General features: G+C 43.0%; 1 protein-coding gene across 1 annotated transcript in view; it reads left to right on the top strand.

The window, feature by feature from the left end:
* Positions 1-21,809, top strand: part of CDHR1 (cadherin related family member 1) — a 42,730-nt gene that overhangs the window by 4,478 nt on the left and 16,443 nt on the right. Inside the window, exons 3-12 of the mRNA XM_058029254.1 lie at positions 4,479-4,624; positions 5,445-5,495; positions 6,314-6,403; positions 6,889-6,975; positions 8,683-8,799; positions 10,337-10,480; positions 12,771-12,849; positions 15,683-15,783; positions 17,506-17,709; positions 20,731-20,883. Of these exons, the coding sequence (XP_057885237.1) occupies positions 4,479-4,624; positions 5,445-5,495; positions 6,314-6,403; positions 6,889-6,975; positions 8,683-8,799; positions 10,337-10,480; positions 12,771-12,849; positions 15,683-15,783; positions 17,506-17,709; positions 20,731-20,883 (1,172 nt within the window). The remainder of the gene's footprint in view (positions 1-4,478; positions 4,625-5,444; positions 5,496-6,313; positions 6,404-6,888; positions 6,976-8,682; positions 8,800-10,336; positions 10,481-12,770; positions 12,850-15,682; positions 15,784-17,505; positions 17,710-20,730; positions 20,884-21,809) is intronic.

The following is a 21,809-nucleotide window of genomic DNA, read 5'->3' as shown; positions in this document are numbered from 1 at the left end:
CCTCATGGTGGGGACAGAGTGGGGCTGGGAACAGCTGCAGAGCAGGGGATTGAAGCATACTCAGAAGGCCTAAGTTCATTATCTCTCAGAGCCCAACCATCATCAGTGCTCTGTAGACCTCTGCATGATCTTCTTGCATTTCCCTTTCTGTTTTTTCCCTTGCCCCCAAAAAGGCACTGCTCCTGTTAAAAGCCAGTTTGCAGTGGCAGTTCTTTGATTAAAGCTACAGCTGCCACCATGGGGTGACTGATCCCTTCAGATCCCTCCATCCTTCAAGCTTGCCCTGTTCCTACATGCTGTTTTCTTCCTTTCTTCCCATCATTCACAGCTGACTGAGGAGAGCCTTCTTGTCCCCTGTGGTCCCTATCATTCTTCCCTTGTTTCTGTCACCCTGCTCCACCCCTAGGCAAGCTGGGAGCTGCCAGAACAGCAGTGTAAGCACAGCCTGCCTTCTGCACCCCTGCAGCAGTGCCAGCATGCACAGAGCAAAGCCCCCTGCAGAGCTGAGCACTGCACAGAGATGCTCTGAGCACTCACAGGTGTTACAGCCTTCCATTTTGTTTAGATTTTTCTGACAGCAACTGCAGATACATCAGAAAATTGCACTCAGATGGTTTCTCGTACAGTTGGTTGCCATGGGTGCTGCAGGGACATATTGCTGCTGTCCATGGGGTGATGGTCCAAGCCCCATGCTGACCCCTTGCTGCCATATCCCATCTCTCCAGGACAGGCACTGGCAGCTGCAGGGTGTGTTTTGGCTGCTGCTGATGCTGCCATGCCTCTGCTTTGGCTGCTGGCTGCTGCACCAGGCTGCAGGGAGGGAGCAGGAGTCCCAAAAGGAGCAGCAGCAGGTGGTGAATGGGGAAGGGGCTTTGGGTTAGGCATGGTGTGTGTCCATGGCCTCCAGGAGCCTGTGCTTGGGGTGAACTTGGTGTGAAAACAGCCCTCTGTAGCTTTAACTGTCCATCTTCTGCTGGAGAAGTGAGACAGGGGAGAGCAGACCTGAGACCCCAGGCAAGGTGGTGTTTGCTGTGACATTAGGAACAGGGGTATGCTGTCCTGGGAGCATGGCCATGCATGTCCCTCTCAGCATCTTCTTAACAGTTGTCAGCTGTGCTGGCAAAGGACAGTGGCAGGACTGAGCATGAATCCAAAATATTCTTGGTTTGTTTAACTGACAGGGAAGGGATCTGACTGCTGGGTGTTGCACAGCAGAGAGGGAGAGTGCGTCTCCAGTGAGAAACCAAAACCAGTTCCAGAGCCCAGGGCAGAAACTGTGATTAAATTTGAGTCAAAAATGAAATTAAAATGGAGCAATGACATCATGAGACAGCCATTCAGCCAGACAGCCAAGTGGCAGAGCAGAGAGCAAATGACTTTTAAGCTGGAATAGGAAAAACAGAGTGGAAAAGCCTGGCATGGCTCATGGAGGAAGCCACAGCAGAAGCAGCAATAGCACCCCAGGACTCCCCTGTCCCAGCCTGCTGCATCATCCCCTGGGTACTCAGAGTATCCAGCTCTTCTAACTGTGGCATTTGCCATATCCTCAAGTAAAGACTCTTCTATTCCCATATTTTTATGACAGAGAGACGGTATTTACTTGGTATCCTCTGGTAAGATTTTATTTGTCTTCTTCATTTATTTCCTTTTCAGCAAGTAGAGGCAGCACACTGGGAACAGACTTTTAATTGGCATTAACACTGTGGTGAGAAGTGTTCCTGGGGGTGTTAATGATATGGAGGGTACTGTGCAGTGAAATTACAATTTGGAAAAAATAAGGAATTATAATGAGTTAGAAAATAAATTTTGATCCACAATCTAATTTAAAAGGCATGCAAGTATTTTGTGTTATGAAAAACGAAGTATCAGCTTTAGCTAAAAAGCAAAGACTCCAGTGTAAAGATCAATGAAGTCCACCATTACTTGCTCAGAAAGCTCAGTAACCTCAGTCTGTACCAATATCAATGTTTCTACTCATTTAGCAGCAAGAAAGTTCCTGTCTTCCTTATAAGAAAAGTAGGAAAGGAAACTGTGAGATTTAAAGAACCTGCCTGGGTTTAAATGGGTTCACATAAACTTTCAGTCTGTTGTTCTCCAGCCCTGTGCCCCTGAGGAGTGGTTTGCATTCGTGTGCTGCTGGTGCTGGCATTTCAGGGCAGCCACAGCAGAGACCAGGTGCCTGGTGTGCCTGGTGGCTGCTCTCAGCTCCAAGAGAGCCCAGATGTGGTGTCCATCCTGCTTCTCCATGGCACACAGAGCACTGCTCAGCAGCTGCTGTGGACATCCACACAAGCTAGAAACAGGCAGGACAGCCAGCACTGTGTCAAGTGCAAGGGACAGGAAAAGGTAGCAAGAAGGGCAGAAAACAACTGAGAAATACAGACAACTAATGACCAAAAAAAAAAAGGCTGCAGAAAAGCACTATATAAGGATATCAGTGAGATGATGGCAATTGACACCTTAAATCTCCAATTGGACCCAGCTTGTGAGATTAAGACAGCTTTTAAGAAACAAGAAAAAATAAGTCAGTGCTGGTGCTGCAGAAACCTCCAGTTTTCAAATTTCTCTGTCTTATATAGATAGTTGTATCAGGAAGCAGGTGTCCTTTCAGGATGCTATTTTATGTCAGTCCCAGTTAGTTCCTCTCCTTTCATTTGTGTTTAGAGAGTTGTTACAGTCAGAAGTGTCTCATCATACCACTCATTGTCTTTCCCTAATAATTTTCAGTGATCACAGTTACAGATGTTTTCTTATTTTCCATTCTGTTTTGTAGGAAAAGTACAAGAAAAATGTGGAAAAGTGTTTTGTAGTTTTGTGAACTGTTTTGCAAGTCTTGGTTATTTATTGTCTGACTGAACCAGCTCATAACAGAATCTTTTGTCAGTGCTCTTGTGGGTGCACTGGTTTTTGCAATGTAACATTTTTCTGTACAAAGGTGCCCAAATGTTGCTCTGATAATTATCACATGAGAATTTACTCCTAAGTGAGCACAGATTCCATGTGGGTTAGTATAATCTCTTGCTGTGACAAGAAGACAGCCATGCTTTGCCAATATCACCACTGATGGCTGGATGTCCCATGGCCACTAAGGCCCCTGAGCAGCTTCACAGTTCGAATGCCAAGAAAGAAGCAAATGAGGTTCAAAAGGTTGCCTTGCAAAACTGAGGAAACCTTTGAGAAGCTGACCTCTCAGTGGTGTGGGCAGACTCTAGAGCTAAGCACAAATTTACAGATCTGGTCAGTGATCCATGAAGAGAGGAGAGAAGAAAAAATTATCATTTTTGAGTACTGAATTAAACATCTGTCAAACTCAGGGCCAGAGTAGTTCAAAACTGAGCCTTAGTGTTCTTCTTTAACTTTATGCTGACTTTCTTAGCAAGGTTCCTTGCATCCTGCATTTGGGTTGCATGCATGAGCAAAACTCACTAGTAACCAGTGAGTCACTTGCTGCAGTATTTCCAGTGCAGAGGGCTTTGTTAGATGTAAAGCAGTTTCTGTGCTTAACCTCTCCAACCTGAATGTCTCAAGTAACTTAACCAAGGCACAGCAGATAGGAAGAAAAAACAACAGTGGTTTATATTTCAGGCTCAGTTAACTGGTGTTTGTAAACTGCTTGAAGTTATTTAGATGAAGGTGTAAAGGATAGAAGAATGACAGATATGTAAGTTTAAAAAATAATACTAATAAACACTCTCACCATGCTTTGAAAATATGGGTGTTATAACTCTCCCAGGAATTATCATTTATAATACACAAGTCAGTTTGGTGGGAAAACTGGCACCAACTTCTCAATGTATAAAAATAGAAATAACTATATTTCTCCAGCTTCTGAAGGAAATACATTGATAAGTTTGAAAAATGTAATAATTGATATGAGCATGAATGGGTGTGTCAAGTAAAGAATTTAATGAGAGAGAGCTAATGAGTGGGAGTGAAACAGCAAAGAAGACTTTTGCATCAGTTAAATCCTGAAAGTGGGAAAGTATGAAATGTCCTTGCACCTCCCAAGTTCCAGAGCTCAGATCTAATCCTGAGGGAGCTCTCCCTGAAGGGAGATTGCCAGATTCTCTGCATGCTAGTTTGCAGTTCTGTTGTTCCTACAAAGAAGAGGTCTGTGAGGGCCTTTTGGTACTGCTGAGATTGTCACCCACTTGTACAACAGCACCACTTCTGGCTCACCTGGGCTGAGAGCTGGCAAAGAGCTTGTCACCTATGTCACCCTCGGGTATGAACAGTATTGACCAGGAAAGGGCCTAAAGTGACAGAAACCAGCACTGATGAACTCAATTTAACCAGCTGGCTAAAAGGTGCCATCAGGACTATTGAACTGTCTGCTTTTCCGTACTTCCCAGTAAGTGGGCTTGACTGACAAAACCTTTTCCTGCTGTGGGGTAGCCAGGTTCCTAAGGAACAGACCAGTGAAACACTCACTGATGGAAAAAACCACAGGGAAATGCTGTTGAATCTCAATTTTTCAGGCACCCATGTGTACACTCTGAATGGAACTGACCCAGAAGGAGATCCTGTGACATATGGCCTGACCTATGAAGCTGGATCAAGGCGTTACTTTGCTGTTGACAAGAATCTTGGAAATGTTACTTTGATTGAAGAGCTTGACAGAGAGGTACAATCAAATGGCACCACTCCAGGTGTTTGTGGGGTTTCTTTCAGTTTAATTTGATCTGAGGCTTTGAGGGACAAAGCCAGTTTATTAGCCCCTGAAGCATGTACTTTGCAATTCAAAGACATTATACTTCACCCATCATGTTGCATGCCAGTTGACTTGTGCCACTGACATTGCTATCAAATTTTTCAGCTGCTATCTGTCTAGCTTTTTTCAAAAGAGAAGTATATTCTTTATTTCATATCTTCCCCCACTCACACCCCATCAGGAGCTATGGGGCAGCTACAGTCATCAAATCCTCAGACTGGGGACTCTCCTGTCATTGGGAAGAAGTAGAGATTTGTGTAAGCAGTGTTTCAGGACACTCCTCTAGTACATCACAGCCCTTTAGCCAATGTAACTATGTTGGTTACAGATGCCTAGAGCCAGCCCTATTCTGGGAATAAGGCATTGAACACTTCATATCTCCTCATTGAGAAGCTTACACAATATTTGGTAAACCCTTTAAAAATCTGTACACTAATACAGAACAATTTTAACCCAAGTGCCATTTTAGGGAACATTTCTTGAGAAAGGTGACTGATTTTTATGAGCACTTTAGGAAGCAACAGGGATTACCAGAGCAACCATCTCCTGACAGTAGCCAGGGGAGGTTCAGGGAGCTGGAGCTTCTGAGGAGCCTTCCTGGCCTCTGCTGGGGTTGCTCTGTGATTTAAGTTGTTTTTTTCATCTGCCTGCCTAGACAGGTTTAAATCTGAAGTCCCTTTTCCAATCAGGACAAACATCATCTCTCTTACAAATGAATTTTCTTCATTTACAGAAGGAAGATGAGATTGAAGTTATTGTCAGTATTTCAGATGGCCTGAGTACAGTAAGTATTTAATTATGCTGTAGCTTGTTAAACTGTCTGTCCTCACATACCTACTCCTATTAAATTACCTTAAAGGGACCATCTCATTTGATCAGAAAACATAATCTCATTAGAGCCTTCCCTCCTGTTCCGAGAGCCTCTGAACTCACAGTTACTCAAGTCTCATTTCACCTCCTTGCTCAGCTATTTGAGGATAATTACAATGAAGTGTGAGCTGAAATACTGACTTAGCAGCCTGCAGAATTACAGCAGCTTCCCATGAAGTTTCACTGCCAGCACAGTGGGATTTGTGCCTAAGATCTGGAGGCTTTTTGGAGAAATGTGTGACATTATAGGAACTAGTGTTGGGTGCCTAAGAGCTGCCTGTCCCCACCCCCACAGTGTTTCTCTAGCATGATGTTAAGAAGATTTGCTTAGGCTAAGGTGGTGGGGTCTGCTGCTAGATAAAGCTTTGTGCATGTCTAATCATTAAGGACTTATCTGAGGCACTGAGCCTCCAGCCCTATTTCCAAAGATTTTCTTGGCATTTTCAATTTATGGACTGATGCTCTCAGGGTCAGGATGGCAGTCTGCCAGTAGGAGGATGTGGGCTTCATCACTAGAGGTTCCATAAAAGTGAGACCCTCTTCTTATCTACAAGACTGGATAAATCTAGAGCTTTTCCTCATCCCAAAGAAATTAATTGAGATTATTGCAAGAAATGTTTGGGATGTTCCAGCCTCCTACAGGCACAACTGCCCTGGAAATCTCTGTAAAAGGGAAATAATGGGATTCATAAATCATGGAAATCATAATATGCTCTTCATATTCTACTCCAGGTTTCTGAAAAAGTCAGGATCCTTGTAATGGATGCCAATGACGAGAGCCCAGAGTTCATCAATACACCTTACATAGTCCAAGTTCCAGAGGTTGGTGAAGTTCCTTTGCATACTGGAAATATACCTTTAGAGGATGTAAACAGGGTCTAATATGTTTTCAGTAAAATAACAAATTGTGCAGAACAGACTTGCATTCTTTTTGTTTAGGGTTTGGGTAGATATTTAATATTCACTGCAAACTTGGGGAATAAGTCTGTAGGTACTTAAGGTGTGCTATTTTGGGGGTAAGTTCCAAGATGTAAGTCAATGTGAGTCTTTTAGAATTGAATACAGTGGGAATGGGATACACCCAGTCTTAGTTAAAATGTTCTGTTATTTTTATTTCACAAAGTATTTATTCTTGTTTTCCAGTTTTAATCTCTTCCCTCTTTCCCTTCTGCTCTTTGGTTCCTTCAGTGCTTTTACATTCTTTCTACCATCACTCTTTCTGCCTCCCTGCATGCTCATGTTTCATTTCTTTTACCTCACCTGGTTTTCTGTTTCTGTGTGACTCTGCTAACTCTTTCTGGTCACAGAACACTCCCTCCAGCAGCAGCATCTTTAAGATTGAGGCAATAGACAAAGACACAGGTTCTGGAGGAAGCATCACCTACTTCTTGCAGGTAAAGTATTGTCTGTACCTTCACAAATTTGTCTCTCATTTACTGAGATTTCAGAAAGCAGATTTTAAAAAGATTTTGGGGGTTGAGTGCACTACTAGTGCCTCTAGGGTCAATGTTGTACCATGCACAAGGAAATAAGCATTGGCAGAAGGGATTTTGTCTGATTGCAAGCAGCCAAGGGTGATCCAGCAGGCAGCAAGGGGAGCTGGAGTTGCCACTGACACTCCTGTGCTTGCCAGACTTCATGGCAGGGCTCCTACTGGCCCTTCCTTTGGAGTGACAGGGAGAGCAAGATTAGCTGGTAATCTTGCATGCTTATGGGATTTCTAAAGCATGAAATAGCTTTCTTTAGGAAGCAAAACACACTGGAAACATAAATGTGCCCTTTAGTGTAGCAGGCTGCTGCATAATTGATACCAAGATCACAGTGTGAAATGAGAGGTTCTAAATCTTCTCCCTGACAAAGCAGTGACTGCCTGAAACCACCCTTTCAGCTGCTGCCCACTGGTGAAGAACTGAAAGGGCTCCAGATTTAGAGCTGAACTTCTGTATTACAGATCTTCTCTATTCCACAAGGGCAATTTTTTGCATTATGTCTTTCAAATTCCTTCTTCCTAGAGGCAGTTTCATCCAGGTTATCTGCATTTCCCTTTATTCAAGAGGAAACATGAAAAAAAACCAAACAAAAAACAAAGCAAATGTGTTGCAATATTTAATTTTGGATAAGAATATGAAGACAAGTTAGAGGATATTTACATAGCACTAAAGCTAATCCTGTTAAGAGCTTGGGCATACTATGAAAGTACACCTTGAGTGCCTTGTTGAAATTCAGCTTTGATTTCACAAATTATGATCCGTGTATAGGATTCAATTTTGCACAGGGCTATTTCCAGAGAGCTGATAGTCTATGAACCAAGGGACAGCAATTCCAAAATTCTATATCTAGTTCATAATATATTTGTGTGGCAAAAAGGATAATAAATATGTGTATTTGTTGAAAAAATCTTGCCATGTCTTTGGGCACAGTCTCTGAGAATTGTCAAGTTGCACAGAAAAAACCTCTCCATAGGTATGATAAAGGCAGATGGTGATGTCTGCTGAAATGGCCAGGATTATCTGACAGTGGCCATTGTGTCTGGATACAGGAACAGAGGTTCTTGTACAACTATCTCCAGTTCAGAAGAATGGAGGGAGGCATTTTTTAGGTCTCTCTTAAAATCAGATGTCCTTTAGATTTTGTTTGTACATCACAAAAATCACCAGACCACCACTGTGTTTGACAATAATCTATACACGCAAATTTCCTGCTTATTTTTGAAACCAGTAGAACTTTGAAACACTAAGGGGTGACACCATTTCTTTTTTTGTTCCTTTTCCCTTCATCTTTTTTCTGTTAAGTCTCCCCACCCCTTTCCATGCAATTAACTGAGTTAACCAAAAGTGTAAGTTTTCACAATGAAATACTAAAAGATTTAAAAAATCTACATTACAAGGAACTCATTTATCCTGAATAATGAGAGACTTGTGGTTGGTTCATGAATTGTTCATAAACACACAGAGGTGAAATTCATCAAATGCATTATTCACCCACACCATATCATTATTCTAGTCTCCTCCCTTAGCAGATGAAATAAAAGATGAATCCCTGTGGCAATCCTACGTTCACATGTGTAATCTCTGGCTGTTTCTCCTTTTCTTTCCCTCTAGAACATCCATGCTAACAAGTTCACGATAGACCGTCACAGCGGCGTCCTGCGCATCAAACCTGGGGTCACCCTGGACTATGAGAAATCAAGAACACACTTTGTGGTGGTTGTAGCCAAGGTAAAGGCTTTTATGTGACACTAGAGGAGGTGGGGTTGTGTTGGAGTGGGACCAATTAGTTTGAATGCAAGTGCTGCTGAAACATGGAGGTAGCAGAGTTACTCTTGCTGTCACATCTGGAGGCATGGGGGGTAACGTGGAAAGGTGAGGGATGAAAGGTAGCTGGTGTCTGCTGCTGAACAACATCTGGAGGATTTGGGAGGGGGTTTCCCACATTTCATTCATGTCCCCTGTGTCATGGGACTCACCTAGAAGTGAAGGGTTAGAGTATCCAGCCCTGGTTTCAAGAAGCATCAGCCTGTGAGCTCAGGGCTCCTCATGCTACCCTGGGCACAGCCCTACCACCACAAGGACAGACCCTGGCAGGCAGATGGGCCACAGCCACTACCCACAGCTAGACCCAGCACAGCACAAGTGATGGATTTCTTTTCTGGAAATATCTGTGAATGTTTCTTTTTTTCACTTCCCTGCTTCCTCATGGCAGGAGCTTATTTAAATCCTGCAAATATTGCTGCACATCCCATCTTGCCACTGTATTTCCCAGCAGTACTATGCCTGTGACTGCACATGCTAACAGGCATTAAAAGTTCTGAAGTCTCTCACAATCCTGTGGGGACCTGTCACACAGACAGACTCACATGGGTGGAAAGAGGGCAGTTTTGCTGTAACTTATGGGGACTTGGAGCTGCTCATATTTTTTTTTTTAATATATGGGCCTTTTAATGTATTTTTAGCCAAGGTTCATTTGAGGAAGAAAAACAAAATTTGGCTTAAATTCTACCTTTGGGGCAGTAAGGAAGAAAAAAATCAGTGTATCTTTAAAAAAAAATTGGAATTTTTAGAATTGGTACTGCAGATATGTTGAACAATTCACACTCTTACACACCAGCATGACTGCTGACCTACAGCTGGTGCTCTGAGACAGAGGGTGTTAAAAGCCTCTGAAATAGCAAGTTGTCTTCCTAATTGGCTCTGCTGTATCAGTGGTGCAGAGCTGGTTGTACCAAGTCCCCAGAGACTGCTTACACAGTGTGGCTGTCTCACAGGTTTGGGCTGCACAGCTCCTCTGTGCTTGCACTTTATCACTTTGGAGTTCCTGGGAGACTTTGAGCATGTACACTGTTTATTTCCCTCCAGAGATGCACTACCTTGCTACTGTGTACTGTTTTGTGTTCATGACAAGGGATGAAAAGTTGTAGACCTTGGTCACTAACTTTTGCATCAGTTTCTAGTGTTCTTTTTTCATGAAAAGCTCTTGAATTCCCTATCCCTTCTCTAAAGATCATTTATGACTGCATATATTGCCTCAATCACTTTTAATATAAGAAATTACTTATGAGGCACTGCAAGCTGTCTTCCTAATCAGAGGGGAGAGCAGGACAAATGGAAAAGAGAAGGGAATAGGGCAGCACAGATTAAATCTATATGTTCAGAGAGGGAAAGGATTCCTGGAACTGTGCTTCTGAAGGCTCATGAGGTCCATGCTGATTTGCAGGCATGCTTCAGCAGAGGCATCTGACAATGACTTCTTTTCTAGGATGGTGGTGGGAAGCTCAGGGGAGACAACAAAGTCTTTTCAGCCACAACAACAGTTACTATCAACGTGGAGGATGTTCAGGACACCCCCCCTATGTTCATTGGGACCCCCTACTATGGATATGTCTATGAGGACACGCTTGCAGTAAGTTCTGGTTTCATACATGGGAGAACAAGTACAGCCTTTCCCATCTTACTCAAGATGGCCCTAAGGTTTCTAGCATAGACTTTACTGCAAATAGCACCTAAACTCTGATTTGATTACTAGGTGAACTGAGCTGACCAAATCTCACACTTGTTCTTCCTCATGTCTACTGCCAATTTGCCATGCAAGGCTGGTTTTTTCATTGAAGTCAAAAAGGATTATGCCCATTTACATTGGTCTAAACCCAGACAGTGACAAAGAGCTCTTGTGTAGCTCAGACCTCCGGAGGCACTTGGCTGAAGGCTTAAGCAGGCTGCCAGTGACCTCACGTGAACACATCATGCTTAAAAGCCTTTGTGTGTCTGTTTGCTCTGTGGGCTCACAGTGCTTTTATTTTCTAGCTCAGATCAGTCTGCTACCAACAGTTGGTTGTACAAGGTGCAGACAGAATTTATGCCCACACACTCCAGACTCCCTGTTGTGCCATGGATATCCCCTGGGGAGAAGCAACCTTGACATCCCCAAAATGCAGGACGCTTTCTGCTAAGTGATGGGTGGATAGGCAGGATGGGCCAGGAAGGCCTCCTAGGTCTAAACCAGATTATCAGTCATTTTCAGCCACATCTTCTTGAAGCTGCAAACTAATGAATTTTCTCTATATCTAAGCAGTGACATGATTGTGTATGGATCAGCTTTCACCCTGATCCATAAGTTTTAATTAAAATTTTCTTCATATATAGAGCAAGAAATGATATCTACCCATGAAATTACCCAACATTAGGCTATTGATCAGTTTAGCAGTGTGATTGCACTCTGTTCATCTGACCTTCCCTTGAGTTGCAGGGAAGATTGTGCCTTACCTTTCTGTCCAGAAATGTGCACTGCAGCCCGTGCATGACTATATACTGCAGTTCACTGCAGAGGCTGTTGCATTTCAGCAGGGCACAGAAGTAATGCTCATGTACTTTGCAGGTGTTTAAAATGAATGATGTTATGTATATTGATTTATTCTGCATAGTTACATATAGATCTTGAAATAACTATCAGGTGCACACAGGAGTTAGTGTTTGCTATGGAAATGAGAATCAATAAATGTTAATTACATCCAGCTTGAGCTCATAACTTACACCATTATGATATAATGATGGAAGCATGGTTCAGACCTTCCCTGTGTGGGTTTTACCATTAGAATGAGCTCCACAGAGAAAGAGGCAATAGCTGACTGTAGTGGTGTTTGTGCATTTGGTGTTAATTTTGTAAACTTGCTTCTTTTCTCCTTGGTGGAGTTGTCAGGATTTACAAGTACTCTGTCACCTTCAAAGGGACTGCACTGCATTTTGCCCAGTAGGCAGATTTTATTGCTGCTTCCAGCATAAATGATAATAAACACAGTTCTGTATTTCCAGTTGCTTTAACAGAGCTTGCTCTTGTTTGAAAAATTCACTCAAGGGTTGTCATGAAAATGTTCCTTGTTGCCATTTGTGATTCACTGACAGTTACTTCAATGTTCCCTGGTTCTGCAGCCTCAAACAGGAGCACTTTAGTTCAGAGGCCTGAATTGTACAGCTCATTGCCACTTGGGTGAGCATTTTAATGTGACACTCATCATCCCTCTGAGCTGATAGGAGCAGTCACATGAGCAAATGGTCCTCAGTACACAAATTCTGTACGTATGGCCCACGGCCACGTTACTTGTGCAGAAAGACAGACAGTGAAGGTTTAAGGGCAGTTAAATCACCATCATTTTCATCACAATTTTATGCCCTAGATGTTCTGTGGGCCAAGTTGCTCTGTGATCTCTCTTTGCTTCTACTGCCTGTCTGAACTTAATTAGGAAGGACCAAAGTGACCCAATGACTCCTTGGCAGCTGCCTGTGTCTCTGCACACTGTGTGGCCATGGGACACAGAAGCCTGCACAGAAGCAGCCAGAGGGAATCTTGGTAGTGCCCCCAACTAAAATTTGGGTTCCAGATCGGCTGCTCCAAATCCTCTCTCCACATCTGTGGCTCCAGGCAGGTGTCCCTGGCCACAGCTTCCAACCATTCCCATGACCAGGCAGCCCCCAGGGCTGAGGCACCCGTGGCCAGGCAGGGTCTGCAGCCATTTCACACCCAGAGCAGTGGGCATTGGCCCTTTTTGTGCTCCCCATGTGGCACAAGCACAAGTGCCCACTCTGCCCACAGCACTTCACTGCAGAAACACTTACAGCAGTTCAGTTTATTAATGTGCAGTTGCAATTTCACTGCTCTGATCTCAGCACACAGACTGTGATTTCCCGTTTCTCCCCAGGGCTCTGAGGTCCTCACTGTTGTTGCTCTTGATGGAGACAGAGGAAAGCCTAACAGTATTCATTACTGCATCGTGAATGGTGAGTAGGCTTGTCTTAGATGAAATTTGAAGGGCACTCAAAACTCCATCTGGCATTAAATTAGAACAGAATATGCTAGAGTTTAATAAACCTGAGACAAAATCTCATGAAATAATGTCAAATACCTCAAAAACTTCAGGGCCCTGTCTAGCAGAGAACAGCCAAGATTCAATTCAGTGAATTTTAGTATCTTCTTCACGGAACTGTGCTTGGAACTGTTAATGTTGCTGATTTGTTAGGCATCAGTAGGCTGCTTGTCATTTCAGAAAGTGTAAAGGGAGATGCATTCACTCTTCTGAGCATCTCTATCACTTAATCTGGGAGGTGAGATAATTCATTGGGAGACCCAGACATGGCATTTGGAGGGATATTTTTATTAATACAGTGATAAAAGTGGCTAAACAGTCAAACCTCCAATTTCTTGGAAGAAATTATATTTACCAATGAAGAGACATTGGCTGTACACTGAAGTGGAAGAAAACAGATGTTATCAGAAGATTAATGCTTTCCATGAGCTATTCTGAGAGTGTCTGTCACACATCTTTTAATAGCATGAATGTGAAACTTAGTGAATTGGTGATTCATTAGGTGGTGAAGACAACAGCTTAGAGCAACTAAACTCCAGGCTACAGCTTTGGGGATTTTGAGTTTTATACACTCTCCCTTCCAAAACAAGGCTTCTGTAGCAACTGGGCACCCCAACTCACAGGTGTGAAAGATCCCAAAACTTCTTAAGACAAATCTGAGGTGTAGTTGAAGAGCTATGGAGCAAGTGCTTCATTGTGTTGTGATCTAAGCAACCAGAACAGAGAGTTACAGCTGAGTTTTTGTATTGGTGTGGTATGAGACCCATGCTGAGGTTCCTTCTTAATGTGAGGAAACAAACAGGTAAAAGAAAAGTAGAAATATCAAGGAAAAGAGAATTGCAGAAGACAATGGATAGAAAATGAGAAAAGGTAAAAAGAAAGGTGCAAAATGAGGAGCAAGAACAAGTGGGATGAAAATATGCTAAACAAGGGAGAAATTAAATAAGGAGAACAAGTGAAGGCAGAAGAACCAGGGAAAATGTCAAAGGGAAGTAAGATTAATGAGAAAAGATACTGGATTGCCAAAGAAAACAGAGAAGGACCAAAAGGGTTCTCTGGGATAAAAATAAATGGTAAGTGTTTAGGAAAGAGTGGGAAAGGAAGATGGAAGGGGATAACAGATAAGAAGAACAAAATATTAATTAATGGGGAGCAGGCTTTTCTCATGCCCATTAACAAAGGGCTTTGGTTTTGTGAAAGGGAAAAGAGGGGAAGGGAATATGCTTTTAGTGCATAGAAAGTTGAAAAACAGAGAACAGAAGATTGCAACAGGTTTCTACTCCTGCACCTCAGACTCTGGCATTAATTTTGACAAGCCGTTATTCCAATAACTGCAGGCTGGGATATTAAAGGACAAGAAAACACTAACAGCAAACAGGAAATTGTTTGTTCTTAATAAGCCTCTCTTATCCCTGGAGTGTGGAATAATGATAGGAAATGCTCCAATCTTCTGAACATCTGGAGGAACACTAATACTGCTACATGTACTCCAGGTTACCAGTCTCCCTGGGATAACTAGACAATAACATGAAGTATGGTGGTTTGAAACCCCTATTGACTTAAGCTTCTTCTCAATCAGAATGTATTTTGCAGGCCTATGTGTCTTAATAATTGGGTATTGTGAGTCAATATGTGTTCAATGTTGTGTCTAGAGTGCTTTAATGAAGTTGCAGTTATTGTAGCTATTAGCAGAAGAGGATACTGTCGGATGGTTTAAAAATCAGCATTGGAAATGAGTTTAAGAAAAATACTGGGTTTTGGGGTCATCATCCTTTATTTCTGAAGGCTTGATCTCCTACATTTAAAGAGATTTCCTCTCTTTTCCTTTCAATGGTAGACTGCCACAAAGCACAGGATGTGGCCAATACTGTACATGAGGCAGCATCACGGCTGATCTTGCTAGGCACCAGCCTGCCCTTGGCTGTGATGTGAGATGGTTCCTGACATCCTGGTGAGACACTGCTGCCCCTCTGCGAGCTGGCATTTGCTTCAGCACAAATCCAGCAATCTCAGTAAACTGCTGCCTGGAACTGCTGTTCTCTCCAGATCAATGCAAGTTGTTTAGCAGTAGCAAAGTCAGCCTGCAGCCCTGTCCTGCCTCTGACAGACTCTGCCTTAGTTCAGAAACCTTGGGGTTTATCCCAGATACTCCAAAAAACCATTTTTATTCAGAGCAGCCTTGCAACAGGCTGAAAGGTTTTTTTGACAACTCAATGTTTAAGACCAGAAGACACTTCTCCAGAGATGCTGTCTGAGGGAAGTGACTGTATTTCTTTTTGACAGATTGTCAGACTTCTCACCTTAGCTGATAGTAGTGAGAGAAATGTTCTTGTTTCTCAGAGACTTAATTAAGCATTTGCTAATTACAATGACAAATGTCTATTTTTGTCTAAACCAGCATAAAAAGAAGGCAGCATAATAAAATTAATATCAAATTTTCATGCCTGGATGCTGAGGCTTGAGGGGACCCCAAGCAGGATGGGAACAGGAACATGCTGACAATTGCCCATAAGGGAAGAACTCCACTGAGCTGTTCCTAGAGGGGGAAGCCCTTTTAGGCTCTCACCTGTGATTTCATCTCAGACCAGTCTGAGAAATGCTTCATTTTTGAAGAGTGGCTTCAGATCTACTGATACATATGGATAGACATATGGACAAAGATGTGCTAAGTGAAGTGTACAGTTGATTTGCCCATGTTGTTCAAAGCAAGTGTGGCATGTAACCGGAGCATATTGGTTTCATTGCAGGAAGTGAAGGTTCATTTGAAATCAGCAACACAACTGGAGCCATTTCTGTGATAAAAAGCCCAAATCAGCTCAAGAAAGAAGTGTATGAACTAAAAGTTAAGGTAGGTACTGTGGCCACTTTAAGACTATTGGTCTAAAATGCCATTAGTAGGCATGATTGTCCAAAATTGTTCAATTTATAGCTGATTTTACCTGTTTCAGAAGTTATCCCATATTTAAGCAGAGTGCCAGATAGTATAAAGCAGCACTAATTGCTGATGTTAGGATATTATTGTTGGGATATTTAGTATCTCAAATTATTTCTTTCAAATGAAATCATCTTGTCATAATTTCATTCCTGAGGCTAGAGAATCAATGTCGTTTACAATCTGTAGATACTCTGTGTTTCCAGATTTTATGGCTAAACTGGGAGTTAATGTCTTGAAACTTCCATGTTATGCGATAGGTAAGAGTGAAATCCATGATTAGTAATAGGAGTGGGACAGATCATGCAGTGTCGTGTCAGCATCCACTCCTGAGGCACTCTTCAGCCACACACAAACACATGCTCACACCTTGATGAGCTAACACCTCAATGAGCCACCACTCATGTTGCAGGCTGTGTTATTTTAAGCAGTTTCTAAAGAAAAAGTGTTTAAAAGTGCAGAATTAAATTGTGAAGACTGTATCAGTTTTCTCCAGCATGTTGGAGCTGCACATTATTGTTGTGATAAGGACAACACTGGCTTAAAGGAAGCTTTGAGGAATTGCACACTGCCACAACCAAGGGCACTTGCTTGCTCCTGGGCTCGAGCAGGGCAGGTACAGCTACATCTACCTGGGAGAACATGGATTCTCATGGGCTCAGTTAAACTCAGGCACCATTTCTTCCTCTATCAACTCTGCTTCACTGCATCCTGCTACCATTCCCCAGATGCAGAAAGGGTTCAAGCCTTGCAAGGTTTTTTTAATCTCCTCATTGTGTGTGTGGTGACCCAGTGCTGATGCAGGCTGCAAAAGCTGCTAGAGGAACCAAAAAGGTGTTATATTACCCAGCATATACAGTGACAGGCACCTCAGTTGCCAGACTAGTGTCTTTGGAGAAAATGCCTTTGGTTTTGAGCCCTTTGAGCAAAAAGGCATGTTAGATATAGTTGTTGGGACAAAAATATCAGCCAGTTTCTGTCCTGGCAGAAGAAATGTCCCAGGTTCAATCTAGTGAATCAGGCCACATGTTGCAGTTGTTGAAATCCAGACGGATTTGATCTCATGGTTCAGAAAAATACCTAGGTTTGCCTGTCTGCCTAAACTCTATCCATCTTAAATTAAGCTCATCTAAACACCACAGCAGAATTTTGAATTGGAGACTAAATCTCAAAAAAAAACCATGCACTTTTTCAAATATTTACCCAAATGCCACAAGTACAGTTTTTCTCACAGTATTAAAGGCTGCAGTCCTTGCAGCAATGAGACAATGAACTGCCTGTGGCACCACAGCAAATTTAAACATTGTCTTTCTTTTCTATTCTATCAACACTTTAGGCAAGCAATTACCTTGCCTCTATTGGATTGCTTTTAGAGAACTGTTTTCACCCAGAGTGAGTTACTAAGATGACAAAATTAGAGGGAGAATCAACTGAGGCTCTACTGGGATGGGTTTATTACCATAATCTTCTAATCATCATAAACTTCAGTGTGAAATGGACTGAGGTTTTAGAGAAATATAAGCCTATGACTCTTCTTACAAGTTAGAGTGCTTTGTACATGTGGAAGAATACGTGAACATGAATCTGAAGGAGGAGAAAACTGCTTCATCATTCTTTTCTTCCTCTTGCCTGCTGCAGGCATCAGAAGTCAGTCAGGAAGGTGACATCTCCGAGCACACCTTTGCCATGGTGACCATACGGGTGGTGGACCTCAACAACCACCCACCAACCTTCTATGGAGAAAATGGGCCCCAGAACAGGTTTGAGCTGACCATGTACGAGCATCCCCCAGAGGGTGAAATCTTACGGGGACTGAAGATCACAGTCAATGACTCAGATCAGGTAAATGGAAACTATGCTGTTTTCCTGTCCTATTTTCCTAAAGACTAGAAAGAGCTCTCAGATGGAGAAATGTCATTTCAGAAACTCAACTGTTTCACCTGCATTCCCTAAAAGCCTAGGACAGACAAAGTGGTAGAGTCCAGTACCCCACAGAGACTGGACCCAGCTGTTCAGTTGGTCTGTCCTGCCAATGGGAAGGGTGGTCCTAAACCTGCAGCCCAGGTCTTGTGGCAACTGGAGTTGAACAATCCTTATGAACTTCCCTAACTGCTGGCTGTGTTCATTTGTTGCCAGTGTATTGTCTGAGAACATACTCCCTTTGAAGATTTTCTTGGAGGTTCCAAGCCATTTAGTAACTTCAGGTGCAATTACTGTTTGCATCTTCTTCTAGCCCTTATGTTGCATTCAGGGTCTGCAGCGCATGCTTTGATTAATCATTCCCATGGAATGATATTTTTAGGTACTCTTAAAATTATGCCCAAGCCAAACTAACTCTTACCAGATCAAGGAAAAGGAAACAAGATTCCATCCATCTCAGCCTGCTGTCTAACAGACCTGTGATACCTGTAGGTGCTAGGGCAGTGGTTGCTATAGGGACCCCTAAGCTAAATACTGTATGAATGACATCCATCTGAGTTAGCCTCAGGTTAGGTAGTGACAAGAAGAAAGCTTAATGCATCTGACAATTGTATTACTATTGGAAAGAACTCTCTTCTGTAACTGTGCTCAGTATTGTGCTGGTTTGATGGTATTGTACTTTATCAAACCCACTGGCTTCTTCCCCCTCCCTCCTGCTGCTCTGCAGCGAGCAGATAAATGACTGCTTTCAAAGCAGTGCTGTGTCTATCCTGCTATTGTCATGGGGGATGGTGCTGCAGAGGGGAGAAACAAAACCCATCTCTTCTCTTTAGAGACAAAATATATATCTAGGCTGACAAAATATTCAGGCTGCAAGTTAGGCTATAAAATAAGCAGAAAACACTGATAAATACACTGTATAGATTTCTCAAGAAGCTTCCTAGTGTAGCATAAGGCATCACTCTAGGGGGGGATGGGTTGCTTTTCTTCTAAGGCAGAGAATGCAATTTTTTCCCTTCTATCCAAGATGATTCTGTAGAGAAGAAAATTAAACATGTGTCTGTCTCTGTCACAGCTGCTAGAGACTCTTTGTTTTGGGGGGAGTGGATGAAAAAAGTGAGGAGGAGGAGGAAGCTGTGGTTAAGGTCTGGTTTAGGCCTATAGATTGATGGAAATGCCATGCTTACTTGCAAGAGAATGATACAGAAATTTCTCTCCCAGACCTTTTCAGCATGGCTTAGGACTCAGTGCTGCTGTTCCCTCAGTCATCCCTGTGTCCCATGGCTGTCTGCTTGGAGACATGCAGCAGCATGGCTGGCTCTGAGCCGATCTGGCTTCTGTGGACATCAGCGGCAGAAATCCCTCAGCTGCTGGAGGGAGGCAGTTCTCTCCCTGTCCCATGCCACAATTCTAGTCATGTACAGTCCCATGTGCCACACACTTTGTATGACTTTGTCTGACTCTGTATTGTCAGACTGTCCACTCTTCTCATCAGCACTGTTTTCCATAGCCCAACAGCTGTGGCTTTGTGTGTTTGGCTTTACCACCCAGCAAAAGAGAGTCCATTATCATCTCTGTAGTTGGGGAGTGGGTTTGTGTGACCAAACAACACAGACCACTGAGTTTGGATCCAAGGTCACTCTGTTTCCCTTAAGGGACTACTGCTGAATACTTTTCTCTTGACATGAGCTAGGGCTGCTCAAGAACTGCTCATAACAAGCTCGCCAGGGATGCAACTGAAAATAAAATTGTCCTGTTTGAAAGTTATTGTTAGAAATTCATCATCTCAAGATTCATGCTACAGGCAGAGCATGGCACCAGGCAGACAGTGAATCTAGCTGTTGGTCACAGTGTAAACATGACACTGAGAAATTGGTGAACCCAGAGAGTTTGGTGAGGTAGGCTCAGCTCATTTTCACATCTTCTCTGTAAGGCAGAAATATGAGGATCTCCCTTTCATCTTTTTTCTTACATGCTCCATTTTAGTTTAAAAGAATTAGCCTGGCCAGCTGGCTCTGGCTCACTCTTCCCAGTTTGCATACAAGTGATGATAACCTTTTAGATACTGCTGCTTCCCATTTTCTCTCTGGCTAGAAGGTTTATCTGTGTAAAGGGATTTTCCTTCTCACTTCACCTGGAGCTGTCAAGTGTGTGTCAGATTTTGTCCTGCACAAGTGGAGCTCCTCTCTCCCCACATGAAGTGCATCAACTTCAAAAAGATTTGGTGTTTGCACCTCTGGGCTAGTTTAATCCAATCAGTTCAAAATGTGATACTCCACCTTTGTTTGGAAATTGCCTTTGTGATTCTGCATCTTCATCATGCAGAATGCATGAAGAACAACTCACACAGCATGTGAGTTATTAGGACGCATGCTGGACATGGGAAGTGTTCAAGGCCAGGCTGGATGGGGCTCTGAGGACCCTGATCTAGTGGGAGATGTCTGTGCCTGTGGCAAGGGGGCTGAAATGTGGTGATGTCAAATGTCCCTTCCAACCCAAACCAGGCTGTGAGGCTGGGTTTGTGAGGTTGTGTTGTCCTTACTGGAGCAGTTCAGTTGTCTTTCCTTGGCAGGACTTCCTTGCCAATATGCAGGTGGTGTCATCTCTGTCTGGCTCCCAGTGTGTGGCACAAAACCCAAGGCTGCTTGCCACAAGACTCCTCTCTTAGCCAGGCCTGCTGCCGGGTTTTTCCATTATGACTGAAAGAATAACCAAGCTTGTCAATCTATTTTAAGAAAAGCTGCGTCTGTCTTGTGACTAGGGCTGGAGGGATTATACAACTAAGCTTCTTAGTGATCTCCTGCCCAGGGGATGGAGAGCAGAGGGCTCTCAGCAGTAAGACTTGTTCTCATTTCCTGTAGTTTGAAGAAACAGAGCAATCCAGGCTGTAAGAAACATGACATTACTGAAAACAATCAATGTCATATCTGCTTTTATCAACAGGGAGCCAATGCTAAATTCAACCTCCGGCTTGTTGGACCTGGTGGCATCTTCCGAGTGGTTCCTCAAACTGTCCTGAATGAGGCTCAGGTTACAATAATAGTGGAAAATTCTGCTGCCATTGACTATGAAAGCTTCAAGGTGTTAACCTTCAAGGTACTTCTGCTTTCCAGGTCCTCTTTTTCAGTGTATACAGTATGAGTATGATGGCTTTTGTATCTGATGTGATTTGGCTTCTTAATCCACCCAGAGCTGTCTGATGCATTATCAGATACATGATAGTCCCTGTAAGGGAAACTCATTTCTGCCTCTGGTTCACCACCTTCACAAGGTTTAATGGATGCATCTGTGGACTGATTTAGTCTAGTCAGTGCAAAATGTTGATTTTTATGTCTCTCTGGAAACTGTACATGTTGGTGGCTCTGAATCATTCTAGACTGAACCCTTAGGGTGTTATTTCTGCACTCACAATGATACATTCACAGGATGAAATCCTAATTTCTCTGCAGCAAGAACTTTACCTTCTTAGTGCTAAGTAATTTGATTCATGATCATGCTTTTGGATGTTGGCAGCCTGAAGACCCCAGCTGACTGGAAGATAATTCCCCAAAATTGCTCACTGCCTTTGTCAGAGTCTATCTATCTGCATGGCCATTTGCAGGCTGACCTGAGGCTCACCCACGCTCTAAACCAGCCCTGCAAGAACCAGTTTAATCCAAAAGCTGGAACCTTGCATTATCACCTTCCCCGATGGATCCTTTGGCTCATCAACAAGACAATTAAGTAGTCTGGTTTTCTGTCAGCTGCCTCTGAAATTGAGTGTAGATGTTTCACTTCTGACTGCAAAGAACTGCATAGATAATCCCTGTAATAATTTAAAAAAACTGCCAAAACAATCTAGCTGAGAATTAACATATGCTAGTTTTGTAACGTACATAGAGGGGCATTTTTTGCACAATCCAAAAGCCAAAATTCCACAATTTTGTTCTCCCCCTTGCTGTGTGGTTTGCTTTGTGTCCTCAGCAAGTTTCAGGCCTCTTCTTGTAATGTTCCTAAGCCATTTTGAGCTTTATAGGTTATAG

This window comes from Melospiza georgiana, chromosome 8 (assembly GCF_028018845.1).
Source record: "Melospiza georgiana isolate bMelGeo1 chromosome 8, bMelGeo1.pri, whole genome shotgun sequence".
In the NCBI taxonomy this organism is placed as follows: domain Eukaryota; kingdom Metazoa; phylum Chordata; class Aves; order Passeriformes; family Passerellidae; genus Melospiza; species Melospiza georgiana.
Note: the sequence above shows the minus strand (reverse complement) of the source record. Positions and strands in the feature narration are given on the sequence as shown.